The sequence below is a fragment of the Balaenoptera physalus genome, assembly GCF_965194825.1.
Source record: "Balaenoptera physalus genome assembly, chromosome: 11".
In the NCBI taxonomy this organism is placed as follows: Eukaryota; Metazoa; Chordata; class Mammalia; order Artiodactyla; family Balaenopteridae; genus Balaenoptera; species Balaenoptera physalus.
Genome location: NC_138896.1, coordinates 75,722,021 through 75,749,571, shown reverse-complemented (window position 1 = coordinate 75,749,571; position 27,551 = coordinate 75,722,021). Strand labels below are relative to the sequence as shown.

The 27,551-nt window shown below is 49.6% G+C and overlaps 1 protein-coding gene across 9 annotated transcripts in view; it reads right to left on the bottom strand.

The window, feature by feature from the left end:
* Nucleotides 1-27,551, bottom strand: part of CACNA1D (calcium voltage-gated channel subunit alpha1 D) — a 319,798-nt gene that overhangs the window by 69,522 nt on the left and 222,725 nt on the right. For 5 of the 9 annotated variants that reach the window (XM_082414398.1, XM_082414397.1, XM_082414400.1 and 2 more), the window contains exons 10-21: nt 19,983-20,070; nt 19,634-19,693; nt 18,640-18,666; nt 14,699-14,859; nt 13,518-13,743; nt 13,180-13,387; nt 10,746-10,866; nt 7,915-8,029; nt 7,344-7,413; nt 6,413-6,479; nt 5,528-5,675; nt 3,248-3,377 (exon numbers count right to left, since the gene is read on the bottom strand). In XM_082414398.1, coding sequence (XP_082270524.1) covers nt 3,248-3,377; nt 5,528-5,675; nt 6,413-6,479; nt 7,344-7,413; nt 7,915-8,029; nt 10,746-10,866; nt 13,180-13,387; nt 13,518-13,743; nt 14,699-14,859; nt 18,640-18,666; nt 19,634-19,693; nt 19,983-20,070 — 1,421 coding nt within the window. The remainder of the gene's footprint in view (nt 1-3,247; nt 3,378-5,527; nt 5,676-6,412; nt 6,480-7,343; nt 7,414-7,914; nt 8,030-10,745; nt 10,867-13,179; nt 13,388-13,517; nt 13,744-14,698; nt 14,860-18,639; nt 18,667-19,633; nt 19,694-19,982; nt 20,071-27,551) is intronic. The other 4 variants (XM_082414402.1, XM_082414405.1, XM_082414404.1 and 1 more) reach the window with 1 other exon arrangement.

The following is a 27,551-nucleotide window of genomic DNA, read 5'->3' as shown; positions in this document are numbered from 1 at the left end:
AACACGTGGAGATGAGAAAAAGGCATCCGGACAAACCCCGACAGCTACACGCCCACAAGCGGTCAGAGACCCGTTCTCCCGGGATATGCCTGCCACCCTGGAGGAAAGTGCAGAGATGCTCAAAGGGCCCCACCTTGGTCCAACCAAGAGCTTTGGGGATACTTACCTCCTGTAACCACTCCTGCTGACACCTCTCCACACCCGCCCCCCCCCCGCCCCAGCCTCGTGTTCTGGGCAGACAGAGGCTCACTTATGAAAGCACTATGCTGGTAAGTAACTTGTGGCACCAGATAAATTAGTCTCACACACATTTTAGATTTTTAACTGCCTTTTTGGTAGAATGAAATATGCTGTCATTCAGCTGAACTTTGGATTGGAGGGAAAATGTAAACAAAGATATCAGTGGCACCAAATGGGGCCACGTGTCCCCTCCAATTCCAGCCCATTCAATCAGGGAGCAAACACCCTTCCCCCACCGATGTGCCGGACTGGAGAAATCTGCAAGGAAGAGTTTCACTTATCATCTTCCTCCTGCCCGCTGCTCTGAATCTAACACCGCTCTCTCTCTCAAGGCGGGTGTTTTCCGTGCTGGGCCCATTCAAAGAACGGACTGGCCTGGCCTCTGAATGGTGGTCCAGGCCACTTTATCAGCATTCCTGAGAATACTGTCTACTTTCCAACCAGGGGAGTCCTGCTAACCCCTTCTGGGGTCCCTGCTTCTCCTCAGAGCCATGGGGGCTGGAGGGCGGGCAGGTGGGCAGCAGTGGGCCTGACTAAGGCTGCCCACAGGGAATCGTCAGCCACAAACACAGCAGCCGAGACTCTGCCACTGGAAGAGGCCGTCCTGGCTGCTTATCTGCGTGACAACTGGGCTCTGTGGTTTGGGGGAACTGAAGAGAGCGGCCCTGGAAGATAACCCGTGGAGCCCACCCAGCCCAACTCCGTTCATTTCACAGATGTGGATACTGAGAACAGGGGCAGCTGCTCAGGCCACACGGCCAGTCTCTGCGTCGCTGAGCGGGAAGCCAGGCCTCCGATATGCCAGTCAAGAGCCACGGGCCCTGCTGTGTCTGTGTGGGACCCACCCCAGGGGAGTCCTTACTACTGTTACACTAAGGCGAGGACCTCTGTTTCAAAGGCAGCCCTCCTCGCTGCAGTTCTCTCTCTTCAGACAGTATTATTCATTTTCCAAACTGTTTCCATTTGGGGATGTATAAATTTTGCTGGAACCCTTCTGTGTATCTGTGCTTCTGGCCAGGCAATGAAAGGTCTTTCCCAGTACACTACCAAGGCTGCCCACCGGGAACCCTGTCCCTCCTCCTTAGCCCCTCCGAGGTCGCAGCAGGGCTGTGCCTGCTGAAAGCACGTGGGTAGCCAAGAATGACACGGCTGCTGACAAGCCAACAGCTCAGCCTGGTACCCGGGGTCAAAGCTCTTGGACTCAGGTTGTTCTTTCCTCACTCTGCCTCCTTTCTCTTTTTCACTAATGAATCAGCTAAGGTTTAAAAAAAAAAAAAAGCACTGCATGATATTAGTTACATGACGTATCTAAAGTAGTGAAACTTGCAGAGAGAAAGCAGAAGGGCAGCTCTCAGGGGCTGGGGGAGGTGGACATGGGTAAAGTTTCTGTCACACAAGGTGAGTGAGTTCCAGAGATCTGCCATCCAACATGGTGCCCAAGGTTAAGGGTACTGTCTTGTATCCTTAAAATTTTGTCAAGGAAAATCTCATGTTAAGCGTTCTGACTACGGTCAAATAAAAACACTGTGGTATTTTAAAAGCAAGACACACATACATATGTACATCTATTAAAAAAGAACTATAACATTCTTGGGAAAAGTGGCAGGGAAATAAACCCATGGGGAAGTAATTACAATAAAAAATTAGAACATGAGGCCCGCATGTAAATTAACTCTTTGTCTATCTGTGTTCTAGGACTAGCTTCTGACCTAGTCCATCACATAATGGTATTTTTTTCCCAAACAGCTTTTCCCCCTTGTGTCTCATCTTTAGGATGGAACCAGTGACACTGAGGGCCTTGTTCCATCTGAGTGTTGAGACAGCCTCGAGAATCTTAACAAAAGCCCTAACCTCTGAGTACAGACTGAGACAGGCTCAGGGCCTTCATCTTTACATCACCCACACATGTTTTGAGGGGAAGATCTTTTAATCTTCGTATCAGGGTGCCCGAGTTTCAGCAATCTGATAGATTGGGTTTGCCAGGCTTCAAACCAAGAGCACTGGAAATGAAAAGACAGCACAGGGCTTGGTTGTCACAACTGAAATCGTGGGACACTGATCTGGTGATTTGTCTAAATACACAAATCTCTAAAAATCTGTTGTACAGAAAGAGGTACCAACCAGGCAAGGCAGCGACCCCTGACGGCCTCGCACACTTGCGGGCCTCCATCCCCGGGCAGCTTTCTGGGCGATCATCTGAAACTGCGCTATGGTATTGAGGCCGGGCGGTCAACAGGCTACCGTCCTCTGAAGCTGTCTCGCCTCTGGACTGTTCTCAGTGCTGACAGCTGACCTGCTGAGACTGAACTGCTCAGGCAGGAACTGATTTAGGTACCAGTCTCTGCCCAACATCGATGCTGGGGAAGGGAGCCAGCCCTAAATTATGAAACTGATTACAAAAACGAGACCAAACCCTCTGCTTGTCTTCTTTGTAAAGCCACCTCCTGCCCCAAACTAACCAAAACTTAGTTCTTCTCCACTGAACCCTTCAGGTCCACATCTGTCATCTCCCTAACTTGTATTTCTTGTCAGTAACAGAACCAAGTAGCTTTGTGCATTTAAGTCTTCCTGCCAACCCTACATAAGAGCTCCCGGGCACGTGACACACCTGGTTTCAATTTTACTTTCTCTCCTGCTGGACGCTGCCACCAGGCGGGAATCTCAAAATAGGTGTGCATGTGAATTGGACCAGGGAGGGGGAAAGAGGGACCAAAATGCTGGCAGCGAGGAACGGAGAAGTAGACAAGCGGAGCCCCTGAAAAAACTCAGTTATTACAGAATATTTGAAACGAGGTGTAAAATATACGATTCAATAAAGGTTTGTGCCCGTAAAACAAAACCCCTCTGGCACTGACAAACCTGAAAGAAAATGCCTACAGGTGAACAAGAGGCCCACTTGAGCTTTTACCCTCACGGCCCCTGCGGACCCTGCGCGGACGTGGCCTCTGCCCGAGAGCTCAGCGCCGACCCAGGGAGCCCCGCCCTGCCGTCCTCGCTGGGGGCTTACAGTGTTCCGGAAGGAGTGGCTGCGGATGGGGTCCTCGGCGGCGAGGGCAGCGCTGCTCAGCATGATGAAGACGAGGATAAGGTTGGTGAAGATGTGGTGGTTGATGAGCTTGTGGCAGCCCACGCGGATCCTGCGGGGAAAGCCGCCGCATGGACGCAGCCCCAGAAGGGCCCGGGCCCCCGGCACACTAGGGCCACTCCGCGGCGACGAATCAGGTGGAGGACAGCTGTCCCTGTGCCGCCCAAGCCCCCACCCAGCAAACGGACCCACCGGACCATCAGCCCCTGGAAACCCCAGGACGGCAGACCCCAAGTGCTCTGTATGAACACGCCGCAGAGACCATTCACTGAGGCCTTAAAAGTGTGGACATCGTCCTCCTGAAGGTGAAGAAACTGAGGCTTCAGCCTGTGAAAGAACTTTCTTAAGGCGACCCAGCTATGGGAATTGCCCGGCGGTCCAGTGGTTAGGACTCTATGCTCTCACTGCCGAGGGCCCAGGTGTGATCCCTGGTCAGGGACCTAAAATCCCACAAGCTGAGCGGTGTGGCCAAAAAAAAAAAGAAAAGGTGACCCAGATAGTAGGGACTAGGGGCAGAATTCCAATCCAGGTCTGAGGGTGACATATCCCCACCATAACATGAAGCCCAGCTGCTCCCTTTCCCTGCCTTGGAACAGAGACCGAGGTCAGAGCTCATCCCAACAGCTCACCAAGAATGGGAGCAATCCCAGCAGTTGGGCTGTATCAAAACATGACCACGGTAAGTGAGGCTTGGTGGAATCTCCTGTTATGTGGAGGTTCTGTCATAAGTGCTATTTTTGTGGGGAGGAGGGGGAGTCAACCCGCAACAAGTACTTCTGAGAAAGTCAAGTGGACGTTACACCATCACGCAAGAATCTTAGAAGGATGCCACTGCACGTGCTCAGCGCCCCCAGCCCTGGCTCTCACGACGGCGCCACAGGCCATCAGAGCCTTTCCTGATGCCCCTGATGTCCCACGGGCTAGTTAGTGCAGTTAGTGCCTGACTTCCCTTAGCCTCAATATTTGACTTCAGAATTTAAAGTTTTTTTTTGTTTTTTTTTTTGTTTATAGAATACATGTATGTTTTCCTTTGAAATGTTTTTTTCACTTTTAAAACTGGAGTCCACTTTATATGAAGGTGACCCCTTGCTTCAAATCTTCCCTTTTGGGGCTGCTTAATGCTGGGATGTGGTCCCTGGAGGGCCTGCAAGCCATCAGCAGCTAGGGAAGGCCTTCCAGTGCTGTGAGGGCAGGAGTGCTCAAAGCTTTGGGGGAAAATCAATCCATTCCTCCAATATAGGCAGACGCAATGAGCTGCAGATGTCAGTGAGTCGGCTGAATAACTTTTTAAAAGAGATACCCAAACTGTCAACGGTGATGAGTGATAAAGACTACCATCCAGTCTTCAAGTCTGTAAGACTGCAGCCCCCCCTGCTTCCCACCTATGTCTCCCTGGAGCCTGTGAATTTATGGAGTTCTTCGCTGACAGCCCAGAACTGCTTCTGCAATTCTAGAAACCTTTCCAGGAGCCATCGATTCCCCCCCGGCATTTCACTCCTTCCCAGATCATTTAAAACCTAGAAACCAGCTAGTAAATACACATCTTCCTCTTACAGTACTTGTGAGTAATTACCATGTTCCTGGTGAGCACCTGATCATTTTAGCAAGAGAAATGCATTTTAAGCAGGATATCAGGGAGCTGAACTGAATAGCTACCATCTATACAATATCACTGAGCGCTTATTACTTTATCACCATCAAACTCAATAGGGAAAAGTAATCAACTAAACTGGATCTCTGGGTGAAGATACGCTGCAGAAGTTGGTCAAAATCCTCATCCCCCACAGCATCTTAACAGAAGGCCCCCTCGTGAAGAAAGGGTCCTTTGGATGGAAAACACTTCACAGGTGACGACTCACGGCACACCAGAGCTGTGGGCTCTGACCGAGCCACAGTGTTGCACCACTGCTGCCCCAGTGCAGGGGTTGAGGGGAGGAGAATCTGGAACAGCACTTCTCCCAGGACCTGGTCACACCCCTAAGCCCCTGGTCCAGGCACAGGAAGGCTAGGAAGAGATGAACAGAGGGCAAAGGCAAGGCTGGAGCAGGACAGGGGTCCGAGGGGGCCTGGGGGCCCTGACGCTCAGGCGCAGAAAGGGACTGAGAACCATCTTCCCTCACCCCATCCCCAGCCACCCCTCAAGCAACCTGTAGGGTCCTGGGGGAGACGGGGCAGCCGCGCAACTAGAAAGGGGATATTTACGGGTTGGTCTTGCTAAGAATGAAGAAAGCGCTCCCTTCGGGGATGGGGGTGATTTTCTCTTTCATGTTCAACTCAGAGATTCTGCGAGGACGGGGGCCAGCAGGAACCTCGGGTTCGTCCTCTTCCTCCTCCTCTTCCTCTTCACCTACTTTAAAGGAGACACTTTTTTTTTAGGCATGAAATAAACAAAGACTGCATTTGGGTTTCAGTGGTCATCCTCAATTTCACATGAATATTTGGCTTAAACTTTAACATCATCTATCAGCTTACATTAATCAAAACCCTTCCAAATCCGAACGGAGAGTATGTGGGGGTGGGGAGGGGCTGAGAAGCGGGCCCGTCTGGTGAGCATGCGTAGCTGTGGGAATGAGGCCCCAGCAGTTTAAGATCTGGGCGAAGGTGAAGGTGGCAGCTGTGGGATTCTCACTGCCCATCCCCCCAGCACCTTGCTGCTTCCCCAGCAAGCTCCGTGCTCAGCTTCAGCCTGAAAAACTGTGTGGGGTTTCAAGTCACACACAGGCCCCCAGGCTCCCTGACTCCATGGTCCCTCCTACGTCAGCCAGTAAAGGTCCCAGTCGAGGTGGAAGTATCAGGTGAGTGTTGATAACTGGCCGTCTCCTAGAGAGACGTCCCAGCCCAGTGTGGGCTTGCCCTGCTCCACCTACACGTTCTCTCCCCACCCCCTGGAGCCCAGGTTACATAAGCTGCCGGCAACCACGAGAAAAACAGAGCTAACCGGCCCACGAGGGGACTGCACCCGTGGCCTCGGCGGCCCCGCGTGTGCCCAGCTGGGCCAGCCAGCCGCAGACTCAGCCGCTGATCAGAGTGAGAGCAAAGACACATGGCTCATGCGCTGAGAGCCTGTCTCTGGCCTCCGCCACATACCTGGCACATCACAAGGCGGGTAGGGGTCCTTGTCCTCATCCTCTTCTCGGTAGTCATCGATGGTGACCTGGGAAGACAGAGAGGTCTTGGGAGGAACGGAGACTAACTTAAATGTACTTGAGAGGGGCAAGTAAAGGCTCAACCCTGCGGTTCAGCACGGGGCAGAGGAGTTGTCTCCAGAGTGTGCGCTGTATGTAAGTGTGTCGGGACAGCAGGTGCCCCCAGATGGTGACTCTGCTGAAAACAGAAGGTCTGAGGGCAGATGAGGAGCAAACTGGTGTGACCCCTGCCCAGCCATGGACAGCCAGCCCCACCCATGCCTCTTCCTCTCCCAACACTGGCACCCACGCTACGTGAGAACTGCCTTACAGATTCCTGCCGCCCCGCCAGACTGAGAGCCCCACGCACGCAGGGACCTCGCTGGTCTTGGCCGTTCCCGATCCCCAGTATCTGACACACAGTCACCACTCAAAATGTATTTACTGACTCACTGAATAAATGAACAAATTAATGAAAAATCCAGAGCTGACACGGTGCACGAAGTTTCACAGTAGGGCCCTGAGCGCCCAGACTCTCTGATCCTGAGACACCCGCGCTCTGGGGACAGACATCTTTCAGCAATCCTTGATTTTAATCCCCACTGAGAAGATACTGACGCAGGTCAGGCCTGACCACATCATTCCAATCAAGAAAAAATAAGCGGTCAGACCAGTTCAGTATGCATCATACCAGCGCTCTGGTGAAATACTGTTAACAACCAGCTAAGTGCCTTAATTCACTCAGACACCCCTGGAAAGCCAGTGTCTATGATGGGGCGCCACACTTTCACTACTCCAAAATATCACACACAACGCTGTCATGGTGTAAAGGGTACATTTATGGTGATATCAACAGAATCATTCTGAAACAAAGTGGAGAATGTAACATCTACCTTGTTGTCACTGTTGGCTATCTGGTTGACTTCTGGTTTGTTGTTCTTTTTATTTTCCAGGCTTTCTTTTCTACAGAGAAGAGAAGAGAACAAAAAAAACCAAGTAACCATACTGCTTTGTATAAAAAAGCTAATCAGGATTCTGAATCAACAGTGGCCCAGTGAAGGACAGAATTTAATTGGAAACAACCCTAATAGCAAGAACATAGCATGACCCACACCCAGAGCTTCCTGTTCACCTCACTGCACTGGATTCATTACACAGATCATCTTATTAAAATTCTCATCCAAGAGCTAATCAGCATGGAATGCATCATTTATTTTATGACGCCAAAATTAACTGCAGTGATTCGTTAAGCATGGGGACGTGTGACTCCTACTCTCAGCTCCGAGGGGATAGGAGCCAAGGGCCTGGGTTCTGCCCAAGAGTCCAGCCTCTTTGGCCAGCCCCACAAAGCAGCAGCACAGGAGCTGCAGCTGCTGTGGAGCCGGGTGCCCCGGCAGGCCCCACCTGCGAATGGCTCCCCGGGTCAAACCCCTCAGCCAGCCGCCCAGGTGAAAATGGGGTTACCTGGCAATCTTCTTCCTTTCCTTTTCTTCAGCTTCCTCTTTCTGAGCAGTATTCAAACTTTCAGCATCAGCCAAATTGTCTACAGCAATGGCCAAGAAGACATTCAGTAGAATATCTAATTTGAAAATGTTAAGGATGCAACACGGTTCTAAGTGCAGCTACACATGGTCAATAATGGCAATGAAACACCCCCGTGTTCAGGAGGCTGGTGACAGGTAACTGTCCCCTAGTGCTATGTTCACTTGGTAAAGCTAGGAGACCAGAGTCCCATTTTTTATCAAAAAGAACTAGAACCTGTAGAAGATAAGCTGGCCAAAAACAAAATTAAGATTCACCAAAACCCATGAAAACCTACGAACGCCAACATTCCCCTTCGTGTGTGTGCATGTATGTGCTTGTGCACATGTGTCTACACATCTAGGTGTCTATGGCTATGACACACATTGCATAAAACAATCTATAACATAAGCGTGTTGTTTTTATGCATTTTGCATTTCGCTTTATGCATTTTGTTTTCTTTCTTTTAAAACACTCACACCCACAACATATCTATCTGGGGCGTCCTTTCCAAATAAGACCCTGTAAAGGCTACACATTATTCAAATGATGATCCCATCGCACAAGGCAGCCTGAGCCTTTCTTATTTAAAATGACCTTCCGAGTCTGCGAATACCTCGTGCATTCATTCATTCCACAAACACTGACTGACTCCAGCACGCCTGCCTTATTGCCCGATGGCGCTGGACTGCTCCTCTGCATTGTCCCCGGTGGCTGTTATCTTAGACTATTGTGGTTGAATTTCATTTTTGCAAAGAGTAAAAAGTTAGGTGACTGAACAAGTTATCAGGTTTTTGGCTCTTACTATAATATTCTATGTGCGGTTTCCTTGAATGACTGAAAAAAATATCCTGAATAAGGTTCCCAAATCAGACGATGCCTGTTTCTTACTTGTTAGCAGTTAAGTACATTTTGGAGAAGCACAGGGATCAGAGGGCAATAAATAGGTCAAGACGACTCCCTTCTCTGACTGATGCTTCCCTCTAGCTGACGTACCGCCACCTGCATGCAAGACAACGGGAGCCCAGGGACTCCGACACAGGAGAGGCACAGCATGGTCCCACACGCCCTCCGCAATCTGAACTCTCAGGCGGATTGCTGAACATGTCAACAAACATAACCTAACAAGGCGCTGATAATGAGCAGGCTTCCAGGGGATGTCATGCTTGACCTATTCAAGTCTTTAAGGAGGATAGAAATGTGAGTGGATTCTGTGAAGACTTTCAAAACACCTTTGATACAGTAGGATTATTTTTTAGACAGAGTGGCAAGGAGCCTGGGGAAGCAGTCTGTCCTGGGCTGGGCGATGGCTTGGCAACACGAGCTCTCCTATGACGGACGTGGGGTAATCATGGCTCAGAAAACGATTAGTGCTGGGAATAACTGCACTGAGAATCCCTACGAATGATCGCAACGAAGAAATACTGCATCTCTAGTCTTACAATGACACTAGATTCTTTTAGGTAGTAGAAAGAAAATGCAGAGTAATAAACCACAGGAAAATCTTACAAGTTTGTAACAGCTGGTTTCCAAGAGCAAATACCCATTATCTGTTTTTAGAAGCATTACCCACCAGACCCTCCTAAACAGTGGTGTGCTGTGGAATCTATTTGAAAACATCTGTCAAGCACCTCTGACGTGCCAGGCACCGTTCTGGGTGCTGGGGACATGGGAGGAAACAGGACAGACTGGAGTCCAAGCTCCCAAGTAGCATCTATTCTAGTTGGGGGGGGGGGGGATAGAACATAAACTACTTAAGGATTTCAGAGAGTGATACATGTACTACAAAGAAAACACAATATCTAACTGGAAAGTGGCCAGGGAATACTTCTCTGCAGATTAGGGCCAGTATATGGCTGTGGCCTAAAGAATTAATCACGAGGAGAGCAGAAAAAGAAAATACTGATCATTCATTTAACAAACACTGACCAAGGGCTGTGTGTGCATGACCCTGTGGTGTAAGCCACGAGACATGTGAATACAAAAAGAGATCGCTGACTCAAGAAGCTTCTCATCTAGTTGAGAAGATGGAGAAATGCCACCCTAAACTCCAGCAGGACCCAAAGGCAGTAGGAGGCATATGCAGAGAGCCTGGCAGGAGAGCTGCCCTCTGGGCAGGGGGGGCAGGGTGGTTCCCTGCAGCAGGGCTGTTGGAGCTGCATGAGAGACTCCTAGGATTTCTATGTGTTGAGAGAGGGACTTCCATAGAATACACTGAAGAACAAAGCATTGTCCCCATAGGTTTGCACTGGGGTTTCCACCCTGGAGAAAATTCACTAACAAGCCAGAGAAGATGAAGGGGAAAACAGCTCAAGGGATGTTGTATGAAATTAAATTTGTTTTCCTCCTCTTAATCTGTCTTACCTCAATTTGATTACTAGCCAGCCAAAAGAACCTGGAAGCTAGAGGGACATTTTTCCTCCCTACACCCTCAAGGGTGATGGCGCGGAGAACAACAGGGCTTTGCCCTGAGCCATCCCTTGGGACCTGTACAGGAGACGGGACGTCATGCCGAGTGGGTGACCGCTGGTGCAGCCTATGTGCCGTCTCAGGCTCCCTCCCGTGGCTGCTGTCATTGCTCAAAGCCTAACTGAGACTCTGCTTCTCCTGTGCTGCCCTAGCAACAGCGAAAGAGGGCACAGGAGTGAGGTGAGGGCACTCACCTCCCCACCACAACAGATACCACCATCGCCACGGGGAAACTCAGAGAGGAAGACAGCAAACACGACACGGTCAACAAGGCGGCCCGGGTCAGCCTGCAGGCTGAAGGATACAGTTACCGCAAATGAAGAGGATGATGAAGTAGATGCAGACGATCATTCCCGAAGACGACGGGCCCCCGTACGCCATAATGCCATCGTACATCACAGCGTTCCAGTCTTCGCCTGTCAGAATCTAAGAAGCCAAAACTGGGATCAGCGGGCAGGTGGATTCACAGTTCCCACGGTTCTCCCAGAGCTCCTGGGGGCTGCCCGTGTCCAGTGTAACCTGCCTTTCACAGTTCAGTTCGCACTGAACAAATGCATCTGTTATCCTATAGTTTTAAAATGTTATGCTTAATCACATAAATACATGAGTTAACTCTTCTGGTGAAAATAAAAGAGCATTCCGTAAGACTTGTGTACCCTCTAACTACACCCCAGGCCATTCGGTCCCCTCCCCAGAAGCATGCTGTTGGTGTGTCTCTCCAGGACCTTTGTGCATTTAAACACGTATACACATACCCAGAGAAAACAGGCTGTACAACCAAATAGAAATTTGGCAAATGGTTTGAAAAGGTAAAGCAATTCACAGAAAAGGAACTATAAATGGCTCCTGCTCACATGAGAAGACATTCAACATCACTCCTGACAACAGTAATATCAATGAAAACTACAATGAGATACCATTTCCATCTACCAGACTGGCAGTAATCAAAACATCTGAACACTCACTACGGTGAAAGGGAGTTAGGCAATGGGCAGTCCCCACAGCCCATCACTGGAGGATGAACTACCACAGCCTTGAAGAGAATACTTGGGCAAGAGTGTCAAAGTTAAAAATGGACACATACCCTTTAAACCAGCAATTCCACTCTGGGGAATTTATCCTACAGACCTACTGTCACACATGTGCCCCATGGGGTATCTTCAAGGTCATCCACTCAGCCAAGACGAGACACAGTGGAATATTCATCAGCAGGGGACTGGACCCATGAATTCTGGCACACCCACACCACAAAACATAGCAGCACTGAAAAGGAGGCAGCAGCTTTTTACGGACCAATAAAGAAGGTTCTTAAGGACACGTTAGGTGTTAAAAGGAAAGATGAAAAAAAGCACGTAGGATGAGCTACCATCTGTGCAAATTCATCTGTAGGTAGACAGGCAGGTAGGCATGTTTATTTACATCTGAGCGAATACACTGGGAGAATACCGAAGAATCTGCTTAATGGTGGTTGCCTCCGACAACGGGAAATTGGTGGCTGGGTGGGAGGGAGACTTGTCACTTTATATGCTTTTCTAACATTTGAATTTTGTGCCGTGCACACGTACTACAAAAACCACCACCACCATGCAGGTTTCTCTGAAAGTACCAAAAAAAAAACAAAAAAAAAACAAAAAAAGACTCATCCACAGCCAAAAATTAAACCTGAGTTATATTTTATTGCTATAGGCCAGGTCTAGTAATTCCATTCACTTCAAAATGTCCAAGTAGGAAAGAATCTTAGAGATCATTCCCTAGGCTCTCATTTTTCAGAAAATAGTGACTTTCCAAGGTCACAGAGCTGAGCACTGGAGGAGCCACCGTGGGACGTCCATGGCCGCTGCCCCTCCCGCCAGGCCTCCCCCCTCTCCCGCAGGACTCGCTGCTGGCATCGCATGTGAAAAGCAACAAGGGCAGATGAGGGCAACAAGGGCGCTGCGTGGCTTGTGGGATCTTAGTTTCCCAACCAGGGATGGAACCCACGCCCCCTGCAGTGGAAGCACAGAGTCCTAACCACTGGACCGCCAGGGAAGTCCCAGGCAGATGGGTCTTTTAAATCTACCTGCCAGGCTCTAAGGAAGGGCTTCAGCTCACAACACACAAGGTGGGGGTGTGGGACGCCGCAGCGTACAGCCAGGTGGGGTGGAGAGGCTGGGCCTCTGAGCGCAGGGCCACCTGTGAACCTCTGACACCGCTGCTCCCTTCTCAGTCCGGTGCCTGCAAAGGCCCCCACAGCAGAGACGTCCTCAGAGTCTGTGTGTCCCCATTACATCACACGAGGGAGGACAACACAGGGCCAGAAAGCTGTCACAACTCCTTAATCACCCTGATTCCTCTGACCATACACCAAGGCATCAGGGCTTTAGAAGTCACTTCTCTGCATAAATCCATTATAACCAGGATTACAAAACTTGCCTGCCGTCAAAAATTAGCAAACGACAAGAAGAGGATTTTAGAGCCTATGTCACAGGAACCTCAGAAACCTCACACAATCAAACACAAATTTTGGGTTGATTATTTCATAATACAACTAGTGGTCTCACAAAAATGTGAAATCACAGCACATAGATCTGGAGTGAGATACAAAACAAATGACTTAAATGGCACAAAATTAATCAGAGTGTTATTAGGGCAGAGATTACTAATACAATAACAATGGAGTGTTTTGTCTTATTGATTCGTGGACAGATGAGAAGGCAACCCCTAAGGTGCAGCCCAGGGAAAGGATGGCGGGGGACCCACCTGGAACACCGTTAGAAGCGCTTGAGGGAAATTATCAAAGGTGCTCCGCTTGGTTTGCGTTTCGTCAAAATTAAACTTGCCGCCGAACAGCTGCATCCCCAGCAAGGAAAAGATGATGATGAAGAGAAAAAGCAGGAGCAGCAGCGAAGCGATGGACTTCATGGAGTTTAACAAGGATGCCACCAAGTTGCTCAGGGAGGTCCAGTGCCTGCAAGTCAAGACAAGGGGGTGAGCCCAGAGCGCCACGTGGGATGGGGCGGAAGGTCCCCCAGGCGGGGACAGGGCCGACCACCACCCACGTTCAGAAAACAGCTGCAGTGAGATGCGCACGTCCTCACCTGGTCACTTTGAAAATTCTCAAGAGCCGAACACAGCGAAACACAGAGATGCCCAGAGGAGACATGATTTCCAGTTCCACCAAGATCGTTTCGGTAATTCCTCCACACACCACGAAGCAATCAAACCGATTGAAAAGAGAGACGAAATATGCCTGGAGACCCAAGCTGTACATCTTTACAAGCATCTCGCAGGTGAACAGAGCCAAGAGGACCTTGTTAGCGATATCTAGAAAGACAAGGGGGCACACGTCCTCAGGATCTCATCATGGGAGTGGCTCTGACCTCCCCCCCCCCACCTCCCTCTCGCCAGCCACTGCCAGAAGTGCCCCAAGAACCTCTGCCCTTGTCTTTGCTCTTGCCCCAATTACAGAAATGCGGCATGAACACTCATGGTCTGCTCGTCTGTCAGGCTCTAGTCCTGCTTCTGGCTACTACCCAGACATGTGCCCCTTGGAGAAGTTCCTTGGTTTCTCTGGGCCTCAGTTTCACTGACTGTAAAATGGGGAGGGGCATCTTACCACATAATCTCTGATACGTTCGAGCCCTGAAAGCCTACAATTCTGCATTTAGGCCATCATGTTGTTTTTGTTTGTTTGTTTCAATCAGTAACAGAAAAAAATCTGTCGGATCTTGCTTACAGCACCATGATCTAAGGAGCAGTTGCCTATCAAGGTCACTTCAGAAAATACCACCCAGCAGGCTGGAGAGTCAAACAGAAACAGATTTGATTTGATGTCAGGCAGGGCTTCACAATGGCTCGAAACTGTTGAACTCAGAATGGGATGAGCTCCCGTACCACCTTGCTGGGGCATTCAAGGTAGATGAACAGCCACCGCTTGCCAAGAAAACTACAGAGGAAAATAAAGCTTCCAGTGGAGACGGGGAGAAGGGATTACAAGGTCCCTTCCAGCTGCCTGATTCCTTGATCCCAGGTTGTCACAGGGTTAAGACAATGAGCTGCTCTGGAGTTATCAGCTTCAAGGTGCTTCACGCACCACACGGCACAGACCGCACGCCCTCTCCAGGTGCGCCCTGTGCTTGGTTCTGCCGCCTTCCAAGCTACTGCTCCCTGGAAATGGTCCTGGATGCCACCCTATGTCCGTCAGAAAAGACTAGACTGCAGTCAGCCAGCCTCAGGGACGCCCTACTCGGAACAAAAAGAGAACGGCTTCTGCTTATACCTTGAATCTGTGTCAACCAGTCGGGCTGGTCGTAGTGCTCGGAGGAAATGGTCAAGGTGTTGAGAAACACCAGGACAATCACCAGCCAGTAAAACGTGACGGACTTCACGGCGGCCCTGCACCTCCTGCGACTGAAGCGGTTCCAGCGGCGCCAGCGGCGGCTGCAAGAGAAGCAAGCGTCACTCCCTGGACGACAGATGCAGCACCTCATCAACATCACTGAGGAGTAACTGCACCCTGGAGGTCCCAGCTGGGGTCAGGGTGCAGGGAGGAAAGATGAGAACAAATGGCATAGAAATGACCAGACCTCGTAAGACAAATTACTTTGGTTTTAAAATACAACTTTTGAAAGCACAGTCCTGACTTGATCATGCTACCAGTTTCCTTCCTATGGCTTTAGATAACCCCATAATCTGCCATATGCAGTCCTCAAACCAGTTGGGAAATCTAGATATTCACAGAATCATGAGTTCGTACACATATGCAGTTCATGTGCCCACCTCGAGGCACATGGATCTGTCCGAGCTCTCAGGGCAGAGAGACCAGCTTATCATACACATCTCTCGCAGCACCTCAATCATCATGCGGAATTTACCAGGCAGCGAAGTGCTGCCAAACCTGAGTTTTCCTTTTAGGGAAACTTTCAGTCCTTTCTTAAATCTGGAGGTTCCTCTGGAGCCGGAGAGAGCTGTCGACGTTGAGTACTCCTGAGTCATCAGGTGCCCTTTCTAACTAGGGATGCTCAAAATATACCTTCGGGAGAAAAGCTAATATTGGATCATGTTTCCATACAAATAGAATGAGCTGAGCCAAACAGACAAGTAGCATGTCCTCTACCAATTCGCAGTTGCAGTATGTAATTAGAGAAAGTATTCTTTCCCTTAGCCCGTCTCCCTATAGGAAACGTTCCCTGCCACAGGATGGCTTGGTGAAGGGGGTCCCAGGGAAGGGCGGGCCGAGTGGCAGTGTCAGCTCTGTCCAGGCTGTGCTCAGTGACGGGGGTGGTGGGCGCTTCCTCTAGGTGCTTGAGTCAGACGAATCTCCAGGCTGTGTCCAGGGCTGCAGCCCTGGCCGACTCAGCTGCACCGATCTGCTAAGAACACTGTAACCCAGGGGCCAAAGAAAGAGTTGTGCCAGCTCTTTGGCAAGACCTGGAACAAGCAAGGTGCATTTGGTTACTGCTCTTGCTATGTGGTTTCTGATGGTAATGGCAGCTGGAAACATGATAACCAGCATAGAAGTCCACTGAGGACACTAAAAACTGTCCCCACAAGACTGGGTTTCTCCTGTGATGCATAACTCAGTACACATAAGCAAGGTGGCCTGGACAAGATCCAGCCTTGGTGGGTCTATTCATGCTGCAGTGACAAGTCACAGGTGTCTCCCAAATCTAGGGGACTGTCTCATCCCCGCAAACCCTGCACTAGGCACGTGGAGATGAAGGCATGGTCCATGGCCCCTGTCCTTGAATAGTATACCGGGCTGTGGCAGGTAATTATAAATCCACACCAAGTGTTACACCCAGGGTACTGGGTACAGGAGCAAAGAGAAGGGAGCTGCAAGGGATCTTTGGAAGAGTCGGGGAAGGCTTCTCCAAAAAGCTGAGGTCTGGGCTGGCTCTCGATAGCTGAGTAAGAGTTAGCCAGCGGCGAGAGGGCAGGGCACTCCACTCAGCTCCCCCAAAGAGACCTGGATGGGAAGAACCTGAGTGTGTGGTACATTTGATGGCTTGAAAGCAGTCCAGAATAACAAAGTGCAGAGTCTGGGAAGGGTGTCAAAACATGAGACCATGTTTTGGTGAGCTGGGGGCCAAATTATGAAGGAATTTAAATACCCTCTGGCAACAGGAAGTCCATGAAAGGGGGCTTTTAATTTTTTTTTTTGGCCGTGCCCCACAGCATGCGGGATCTTAGTTCCCTGACCAGGGATTGAACCCGTGTCCCCTGCATTGGGAGTGCGGAGTCTTAACCGCTGGACCGCCAGGGAAGTCCCCTTTTTTTTAAGTCAGGTTTACTAAGATCTAATTTACATATGGTAAAATTTACTCTATTTAGTTCTACAGTTTGTAATCACAATCTAGATGTAGAATATTTCCATCACTCAATAAAGTTCCTTCATGGCACTTTGTAGTTAATCCACTCTGCTCACCCCAGCCCCAGAAACTACTGATTCGTTCTCTTTCTCTATTATTTTGCTTCATCCAGAATCCTAGGAACAGAATCATACAATATATAGCTTTTTAAGACTGGCTTCCTTCACTTAGTAAAAATTCGTTTGTGATTCATTTGTGTTGTTGATCTCTCAGTAGTTTTTTCCTTTCTTGTTGCTGAGTTTTAGTCCATCATATGGATGAATTATAATTTGTCTACCCTTTACCATTTGATGGACATTTGAGTTATTTACAGCTTTTGGCAATTTTAAATAAACATGTAAATGTTATATTTATAAATTATACATATATAATGCTTATGAATATAAACATTCATGAAAAAATTTTTCCTGTGTAGATACCTATCTTCATTTCTCTTATATAAATACCTTAGAAGTGGGATTGCTGGGTCATATGGTAAATATCTTTGCTTTATTATTTTTACCAAGACAGAGAAGTATGGTATTGAGAGATATCTATTTTCATAATCAATATGTGCCTAAATTATATTTAAATCATTTCACTCTGTACTATATTTTCAATAATTATAGAATGTGTTGTTCATCCACTTAAGGGTACATCTGTAGACATAACCTAAGACTGCAGAAGAATCTGAAAGATCCAAACACAGTATGCTTAGAAAATGCAGATTTTGGATCTAATGTATACTGTATTAATAAACGATGTGAAATGTTAAAAAAAAATTACTGTTTGACTTTATAAGAAACTGCCAACTTGCTTTTAAAATGGCTATGTCATTTGACACGTAGCAATGTATAAGAATTTTCATTGATCTGCATCCTTGTCAAATGTGGGATTGCCAGATTTTTTAATTTGATCCATTCTATAGATGTGTCGTGGTATCTCACTGTGATTTTAATTCTCATTTTCCTAATGACCAATGGTCATTTCATGTGCTTATTTGCCATCTGTATCTCTTCTTTGGCTACTTGCCTATTAAAAATCTATTGTCTATTTTTTATTGGGTTGTTTTCTTATTACTGACATTATTCTTTATATATACTGGGTATTAGTCCTTTATCAATTATGTTTTGCAAATATTTTCTCTTCCAGTCTACAGCTGATCTTTTTCTTTCAAAGAGCAGTAGTTTTAATTTTGATGAAGTCCAATTTATCAGTTTTTCCTGTTACGGCCAGTGCTTTGGGTGTTGTACCCAAGAAACTTTTGCCTAACCCAGGGTCACTAAGGTTTTCTCCTATGTTTTCTTCTAGAATATTTACAGTTTTAAGTTTTACATGTAGTTGTACTCCATTTCAAGTTAAGTTTTGTATATAGTGGTAAAACACTGTTTCTAACTGAAAAATAATACTTATATGGAAAAGTATCAAACCATTGGTATACAGTTCAATGAGTTTTTACCAACTGACTGTGTAACCTGCACCCAGAACAAGAAAGAGAACATTACGAGCAACTCAGAAGACCTCTTGAGCTTCCTTCCATGGAAAAGCTTTAAGCAGAGAAGTGACAGGAAGTATCTCTCTCAGAGAAAGAACTCTGGGAGGGGATGTAAAGGATTGATTAGTAGGCACAATGTTGGTCATTGTTGCATCTTATTGGTCTGTCTGTTTTGGAGGGGGGGATCTTTGGCACCTACTACACTGTTCTCCAAGGCAGGTACTTACTGTTTACTGGGCAGATTGATCTTCTACACGAATGTTAGCGCCCACAGAGCGAAAAACCAAGTCTAGAGCAACTCTATGTAAAATTCAGAAGTTTGAACATAAAAAACCCACACAGGCTTAAGAAAAAGTACAGAAAGAAGATACTGACCTGAGCTTGGATTTTGAGATGGCTTGACTGAAAGAAAGACAAAAAGAATATGATTCCTGTTAGGAAGTCTTCAGGATACGCTCCCCCCACATTTCAGCAGAGATATCATAAAAGCCATGCATGGAAGCCTGGACCCAGCACCCCCGGCTCCCGCAGCGGGCCAGCTGGGGTGAGCGCGGAGCAGGGGGCCAAGCGAGAGAAGACTCTTAGCTGCCTGAGCAGCCCTGGCACAGGTGGTGATGCCAGGGGTTCTTCTCCCCTCACCCAAATGCCTCACACTGCAGCCAGCAGGCCCTCCCCTGCCCACAGCTCAGCCTCACATCTCAACAGCAGCACATGCTGCTGCTGCTACAGCAAAAGGAGCCCTGGGCTCGGAGTCCTAGCTCTGCTCTTCCCTCACTGCGAGAGCTGGGCAAGCAGCGCACCTTCTTGAGCCTCAGTGTGCTCATCTGTAAAATGGCAAGACAAACCCATTCCCTGCCTATTTCATGCTACTGTAGGAGGGAAGAGCAAGAGAGAGGAGGCAAATTTACTTCATAAACTGTTGAGTTTCCTGCTCCTAACACATCATTTTTATGAACCTCTGCCAAGGAGATCAGATTCTCTTAAAAACGACACCTGTACTCAACAGACATAAGACCCACAGGACACCAGCAGAAAGCAAACAAAACCGCATGGGCCTCCCCCAAAAGCAGGCAATGCTCTGCACGTTGCACGCTGCTGGCGCACCCGCTGCTGCAGCCCAGCTCGTCTAGAAAAAAGCCAGTGGGTGTTAAAGTGATGGCATCCTCCACGGTTAGGAGAGGGTGGTGCAGGGTTCCAGACAAAGTGCGTGAGCCGAGGAGGGCAGGGTCTCGTTATCCAGCCACTATACATGAGGTCGGGAGACCCCGTGAGTGAAGGAAACTTAAATATGTAGCACATTCTATCAGCAATTCTGCCATACAAGCCCTTCAAAGCACTGACGCCAGGCTCAGAGAATCGGGCCTTTTACCCCCACCGCCGACACCCAGAGGGCCCGGCCTTGGTGGCGCCTCTTCTTCTCCACCAGCACCTAGTGGACACAGGGGAATTGCCGGGTTACCTGGCTCAGCCCGCGGCAGGCTCCACCTCAGCGGGACAGACCGCTTTGAGGGAAGAGGCAGGTGAAATGCTGGGGGTCTGGGGGATCTGGGCTAGGGGGAGGACCAAGGGGTCCAGGGTGAGCCCACCCGCCCCTCTGGCACCTGAGGCCATGGCTCCAGGGCTCCCCTGAAATCTGGGTGTCTTCTTCATATCTGCTTCTCTAAGAAGCCAGGAGGAGCTGAGAGTTCAGGGCACCCCCCCTCCCCCCCCCTACTCACCAGAGGCTCCCACAGCAGCCTTGGTTCTCGCCTTCCCCACTCACGTTCTCCGTGTTCACAGACTCCGTCTCACTGGTGGGCATGCTGGCTGTGGGGAGAAGAAAGGCTTTAAATGGTGCCACAGATGCACTGTGCGCCCGGGGACGGGACAGATGTGATCTCTGCCTCCAGGCTGACCCCTGGGGAATCTGGCAAGAGGGCGAGGAGGGTGATGAAGGGTCCTCAGGGGCTAGACCGGCAAAAGGAAATGCCAAGAAGCCAGGCGCCTCCACAGCGGGAAGCCCTCATTTCCGTGATCTGCTGAGGAAGCCCACATAGTCCCCCGACAGGAAGAGATCCTGTCCATCCAACTTCCCAAGAAAAGAAGCCTGGGGACCAAACTGATTCCTGCCGCTGTGCCTGGCGCCAGCTTATTCTTCTGATTTCCAGGTTTGCGCTGAGAGGCCATCAAAACGTCTCAGTTACAGCTACGTCTTTTCTTGTCCCAACAAGAAGTACTCTAGAAAATCTGTGAACAAACCTAATATTTCACAAACAAATTCTTATTTTAAATATACTGAAGGAGAGGAGGTATTATAGAGGGAGAAGTGCATGAAGGTACCAAGCGTAAAATCTTTTTAAAAATTTAAGAATTTGACTCATTTTCCGTTAATCTATCTGATGTTCTTCTGCCCAGCTTGTGAAGCCAAGATGTAGACGGTGCTGACCAAAGGCACCGGCACTAGAGCACCAAGAAGTAGTCTTATGGGGAGAAGAAGGTTTTCTCCCAACCAGCGACCAGAAGGCAAAGCTGCCTGTGGTCCCAGTGCTACCAGGGTCTCTGGGCACATCTCCCTCCCCCATAGCAGGTTCCTGAGCAGAAGTGGAAGAAATGTTGAAATGCACCTGCTAGTGTCAGGAGGCCCTGGGACCCACCCAGAGCCACCATCTGGCACACGGGTGTTTTTTCTCCTCCACTTGATTCAACCCTAGAAACATCACGGACGTGTGCTGGAGACCAGACAGCAAAGGAGATGCGGGACGCAGAGAGGGAGTGGGCTCTGCACCTGCCCTGGAGGACCCGTGGGAGAGGCAGCCCCCTGGCTGGACTTCAATCTACTGTGACAAGAGCTACCGCAGGGGTCTGAGCAAGTGCAGTAACGACTCATTCTGCTCTGGGGTTAGGAGAGGTCGTCAAAGGTTGAAACACAGGAGAATCACCCGAACCCATGCACTTCTATTCCTTGATGCATAACTTTGAACTGCAGTGACCTTATGGTTTTTATAGACCTAACGGTGCCAACAGGAAAGCCTTTCCCCCTGCAAGCTCTGCCCATATGTTTCCTCTTAGGAAGGACGCCTTGGTTTCAGCTGTAAAACCCGGCAGTGGTGCCTGGAGTGCTGTGGGGCGGAGTCTGAGACCAGCTCAGGCACACAGGGCGAAGGCGTGGGACCAGCGAGCTCTGTCTGTGCAGTGCACGCCTGCGGACCCTGCTCAGGGGAGAGACAGGGTGTGAATGACAAGGATGGATGCAGACCTGACTCGAAGGGCCCAGAGAGCTGAGAAACATCTTTTCTGAGGCACCAAAGAAGATCCCTTCCCTTCTGTGCGCACCCAGGGAACTGAGCCTGCTTGCGAGGGGTGGGGCTCAATAGCCACCTCCAGGCACATTTAGGCAAAGGTTTCAAAAGTGAAGACAAAATGATCATTACAGACCCATATAATAATACAGCTGGTATTCTCACAGAATAACCTTTTTCTTCCTTAGTTAAGTCAAAAGAAACCAGCTACAAACTTTGACTCACTCTTTCACCATTCCATGCAAAAAAACAGACATAAACACCACCCACCCACAAAAAAAAAAAAAAAAAGCCCACAATCCAATCACAGGAAAACCTTTAACAAAAAGCTCCATCAAGAGATAGAAACACACATAACACAGGAGGCTGCTCATGCAATTCACTTCTCCATGACTGTTCCATGCTCTGACTTCAGCAGAAAGACTGAAAAATCATAAGAGTCAGCCAAGTTCATTGTTAGAGGTTCCCCCTATAGGGTCACCCTTATCTTCAGGAACAGCACAAAGAAAATCACGGTGGGACACCCTTACAAATATGAGCATGAGTCGTCTTTGTGGAATGTTTTTCTTGGTGCTTAGTGCCACCACTAAGAGGACAGAAGTTGAGAGCAGCATGGGGCGGGGGTGGGGTGGGTGGGTGAGGGTCCTCGGCCTCAGTTAGGTCCTGGCTCTGCCCTGGGCAGTCCCACCTCTCTTCAGGCTTCAGTGTCCTGCCTGTAAAGTGGGGACACTATCTCTAGACTCCTGAGGGTCACTTCCATCTCTAACAGTTTACTACTTCACGGTTCTAATATTAACCACTATTAATCATAGTGTAACTTCAGTCACTATTTCCGAAAGAGCAAACTTCTTCTGAACGGGCTAAAGCTTTGTGGCTTTTTACTTTCTGGGGCCATGTCCCATGATGACATCAACAGAGTTGCTGCATTTCATTCCTAAAGCTTGTTTTTCAAATGATCTGATCCAAACAGATAAATTACACCACCCTGCCTATGGGAGGGGGGCAGGGGGGATGGACATCATTTTGCATTTCTGGCTCTATGCCAACTACTAGTGAATGAAATGTACAAGCTGCTCCCTGGACTAGGGTGGGGGTGGGGAGATAAGAGATAAAACTGAACTCCCCAAGCAGAAACTGAGGCTGCACTGGTGGAGAGAATCCCCCTGCTCGCCAAGCGGGCTCCATCCTTCAGGTGGGATGGGACAGTGGTTAAAGCGGGCTCTCAGGTTGGCCAGATCTAAGTTTAACCCCACACTTGGGACCGAACATCTCCAAGGCTTCATTTTCTCATCTGTAATCTGGGGAGTACTTAACCTCACAGGGCTGTTGGCAGAACCGTAAGAGATGAGATACAGAGTGGGTCTGCAGTGTCGGGCCATCAGTGAGGCCCATATATGATGAATCCATCATCTCAGAAAAGCTTTCCTGGAGCTCCCTGGAAGCAAGGCGACACTCCCTAGATGGTCCAAATCCAGTGTCACTTCTCCCTGCCCACTTCTACTACCACACAGAGGATTCTCTTTTGAACAGTCTTCCGCACTTCTGAACCAGCCTCGGCCAACACCCCTGGTTTGTATCCTTTCTGTCTTCAACTGAGTTATTTCTAATTTAGCCTGTTGTACGGAAAGCAACTTTTCTGGCATCACTGTTTGACACCTACAGAGCCATAGGTCCCTAATAAATAAATCTGTTCCAGAATCATGCCCCTAGGGCTCAGCAGGAGGGGGAGAAGGGGCAGGTGGAGGAAGAGAGCAGTGACCACGCTAGAACGTGGTGACCTCATTTGGTCCCAGAACTGGATCTGGATCCAGTCCCTCCCCCCAGGCCGAGGAGCCAGGCTCTGGCCGGGGCCCTGGCACCCTTCCCGTCCACTCCAGCCTCTCCCTGCGGCCAAAGCAGTGTTTCCTTTTCCAGACGTGTAGAAGACACAGGGCCCAGTGGGCATAACCAAGGAGCTTGTTTGTACATTAAAACATTTCACCCTTCACTTGCACCAGGCATTCATTTTTTTAATGTTCATAAATTGATATGGATTTCACTTCACTTAGCCCCAATAGGATCCCATCTACGTTTTAAAAAATCAAGACAGGAGAATCACAGACTGTTAGAACTGGAAGGGGCTTCTGAGATGACACGAACAAATGCTGTGATTTCACAGATGAGAGAACTGACCCACTTGCCTTGGGACACGCAGCTCAGACGTGTGAGGAGAAAGCTCTCCTGGGTCCCTGCCACTGTGCCACACCACCCGTGCGGCTTCGGTACATCCTTAAATATACTGGTGTAGGTTTCAGTATTGGTACATGTTGGTATGTGTATGGGTATATACTTAAAACTCCATACATCAAAAAGTTCCAAAAACCAAGCAAGCGTGTTACCCACCAGCCTCGGTGTCTGGTCCTAATTAACCCCTAGAAACCTGGTGTATAGCCAGACCACTTCCAGGAGATCAGCCCAGCAAATGTGGGGAGTACAAAAATCCAGGTGGGACAGGGAATACTGGGACTTCATAAAAATGCAAACAGAAAGAATTATAAAAACCCAAGTAAGTAAACCCAAGGACAAATTATCAGAACATGTGCCCTTCTCCCTAACCGGCTGCCGCAGCATCAGAACTGCCCCATTCAGGGTGACCTCTCTGTCCCCTTGAGCAGGGATTCAGCGTTCACTGCTGACCAGTGGCTAGGCCTAATTAGGGCTGCAACAGAGAGACCCCCTCAGACCTACAGGCACCAGACCCTCCTGCAGAAGCCGGGGCCATCTGCATGCAGAGAGGCTATTAGTCCTTTTCCTTTACACGTCGTTTCAGGAAACTTTAGAGCTTTGTTGAGGAAGTTTTCATTTTTAAAATATGAATTTGAAAACACTTTTCAGTGACTCCAGCTGAAACCAGGCACTAGAACAAGCCTGTCGCCTGTGCCAGGATGCTGACTTGCCCTGCAATCTGCCTGCGGAAAATCTGGGGTAGCTCAGGGCCTATGCTTTGCAGTCGATTCCAGGCACTGGGATCTCTGGGGAGAGCTCCAAGGCAGACCCTCAGGCTTCGAGTGTGTGCGCGCTGAGAAGGGGCCCAGAGTTGCTGCTGTCGGCGAGGGGATGGTGCCAGCCAGCCAGGAGCCCAGCACACCCTGGACTGCAAGTGAGAGTCGCCAGGGCCACCCAGGCAGCCTGGGCTCGGCCCCCGCTCGGAGCACTCTCTGTGGATAGCGGGTCACACTATTTCTCTTTAGGATCTAACTGTAGGGCCTGGACGCCATCGTGGGTAATGCCACACAAAATAAGCCAGGGAAACACGCTGTTTCTCAGGCTAGCACAACATCATCTTCACCAACGCGTAAACATTCCTCTATCTACCTTCTCTCTGAAGGACGACGTAATTCTCAACTATATCTGCCTGGCTTGTGAATTCAGAGGGAAATCAACACACAAATACACGCACGCACACGTGCATGGGTACGCGCGCCCAGGGGTCTGAATGAGTCTCTGTGTGGGTCCAAATAGGCAGCCCCCAAATTATGTTCACCACTAACAGGCACAGCAAAATCTCAGACTAACTTCCTTCAGTGATGGAGGCCACTGAGGCCAAAGCCTCTAGGACAGATGTCAGAGCAGCTTGGTCTCTGTCATCGGTGGTACGGGGACAAGTCCCCTTTCCTCCCGGGGCTTAGTTACCAAATCTATAAATGAGCTGTTGGGCAATTGCACCTCTAAGACCAATTTACCTCTGACCTGACAGAACTGCTGTAAAGAGGAAACACCCAGGCTGTCTGATTTTACTGCCAGCACCAAGGGGGTTCCCCTCGCATGCCCCCAGCTCGGCAAGGAGAGCAAGACACGAGCAGCACTGCGAAGCTGCTGCCCACCCCTCAGGAGGGTGGCCAGGAGGCCAGCAGCTGGCCCATGAGAACCGGGTCCAAGTCGCGTCCTGGCAGAGCGCCCTGGAGAGTGGAGTGGCACAGGAAGGAGAGGCCTCTGCCAGCCGCGGGGCCAGGGACCACGGGGACCCTTGCCAAGTGAGCCTGGAGCTCGCCAGCCTTCTCCTGCGACAGCCTCGCTCACAGATGTCCTGGGCCTCTAGGACCCTCGCTCCCCTGTTCTCCACGGGACAGGCTTCCTTGCACTCTCACGGCTCTCTTCTAGCACTTCCCTCCACGCCCCAGCAGCCTAAAGCTTCTCACTCTTTCCTTTCAAAGGCAGGGGGGCTGGTGAGGTTAGACAGCTGAGCAGTGGCAGGACCATGGCTGCCTTCCTTGGGGACAGGGGCTCCGAAGCCAAGATCTTGTGTTTTTTTCTTATTTTCATGACAAGCACGAGCAGTGCCACGACATCCCCTGGAGGAATTTGCCTGTGCTTGCTAGTGGTGACAAGCTCAGCCGTCACAGGGTAACGGACTCCCGTTGCTGTAAAGAAGCCAGACTCGTGTTGGAGAATGTGGGTCAAGGCCAGACCAAGGTTTCTGTGTCGAAAGCAAGAATCATGGCCCGATAGTAACTATTTCTGTGTGACCAGTGACATGGGGAGCACAGCATCCCGACAAGGGCCCAGCCCCACTAGCACCACCAGTGACGTCAGGGGCCTTCTTTAGGGTTCCTAGGTAGCTCAGTCAATAAAAGACCCCCGACCCCAACAAAATACAGAAAGTTTCCCGAAAACATTAGGCTGCTTCCTCTTCCTGCAGATCTCAAGGCTAACCCAGAAGCCTCAAGAATCCCTGAAAAGCCACGAGGCCCAAGCCCCCGCTGAGGAGGGTGGGCACCTATGTGCCCAAGGAGGGGTCTCTGCTCCCCTAGGACGGGAACCACTCATCTGCTCGTGATAACCCCCTGGAGCTGTAGGCGACAGCCTTTGAAAACTTATTTCTCACGGCCATCACAGTATTTCCTGCTTAGCCGAACGAAGCCCATTTCTCCTGCGGAGGCCTTCAGAGCTGCACCAAGCTTCTTCGCAAACCTCTGCAGGCACTAAAGCTGCGAGAGTCAGCTCTGTCTCTGCCCCCAGACCTGCTCCCAATCTCAGGCAAGTTCCTCCTCTCGGGGCCACCACATGCTCTCAGAGTGACGAAGGGCTCATATCTCATACTCAGTGTCCCTTTCCACTTTCGGGCCTTCTGAAGAGAGTAGGAATCTAATACAACCTTCATTCGGACCATCCAGGACTTGCTCAAGTCCAGTTCCCATCACCACTGCGCTCGGCATTCCCACGAATGGCTGAGACCACTCTTCAGCAAACGGGGCAACGTGAACCCTCTGCTCTCCTGGCGGCTGGCTTTGTGTCCCTAAGTCTGAATCTTCTCACGCAGACTCCTCCAAAGTCGTCTGGCCAGGGCCGACCTCGGTGACACTAACCAGGTGTGCACAGGCAAAGCCTTGTGCTGCTGTGGGACCACAGGGGTGGCTCGGGCAGGCAGGGCAGGACACCAGTTGTTTGCATAGCTGCCCTGCACGGGGACGGTCCTGACGCCAAGCCCAGGGCTTCTGATGAGGGACCATGTTAAGCATTAGTCTAGAGTACAGATTGATACTCAACTGTTTCCCACATAAGCCCTTTCCCCATTCCCACTTGTAAAGGCAAGGGCCCCCAAATCGTAGCATCCTAGAAGTCTGCTTTTAACTTCATTCTCGAAACTGACACTACTAGCTTTAGCCTGGTCCTGGGCAAACCAGCCAGAGATTGGAAGACCCAGAGGCCATGGGAAACATGTAACCTGGAAAAGAAAAAAATCAATCAAATAACATCATTGGAATTTCCAAACAGTTTAGATTAAAAAGCATCATTTGGGGGAAAGTGTTTAAAAAGTCTGTCTTCCAGTCTAAGAATATTCGTGCGGAATTAAATAAATTTTCTGAGTTGGTTCAGCTGCTTCTTTAAAAGGTACAGTTCAAACAGAGGAAACTGCAATGCTATGTTGGCTAAGACACACATCTGGGGGAAAGACAAGAGGAAAACAGCACGGCCAAGTTTCAAAGAAATCAAATGAAAACACAGGCATCTTACAAACATAGCACACAG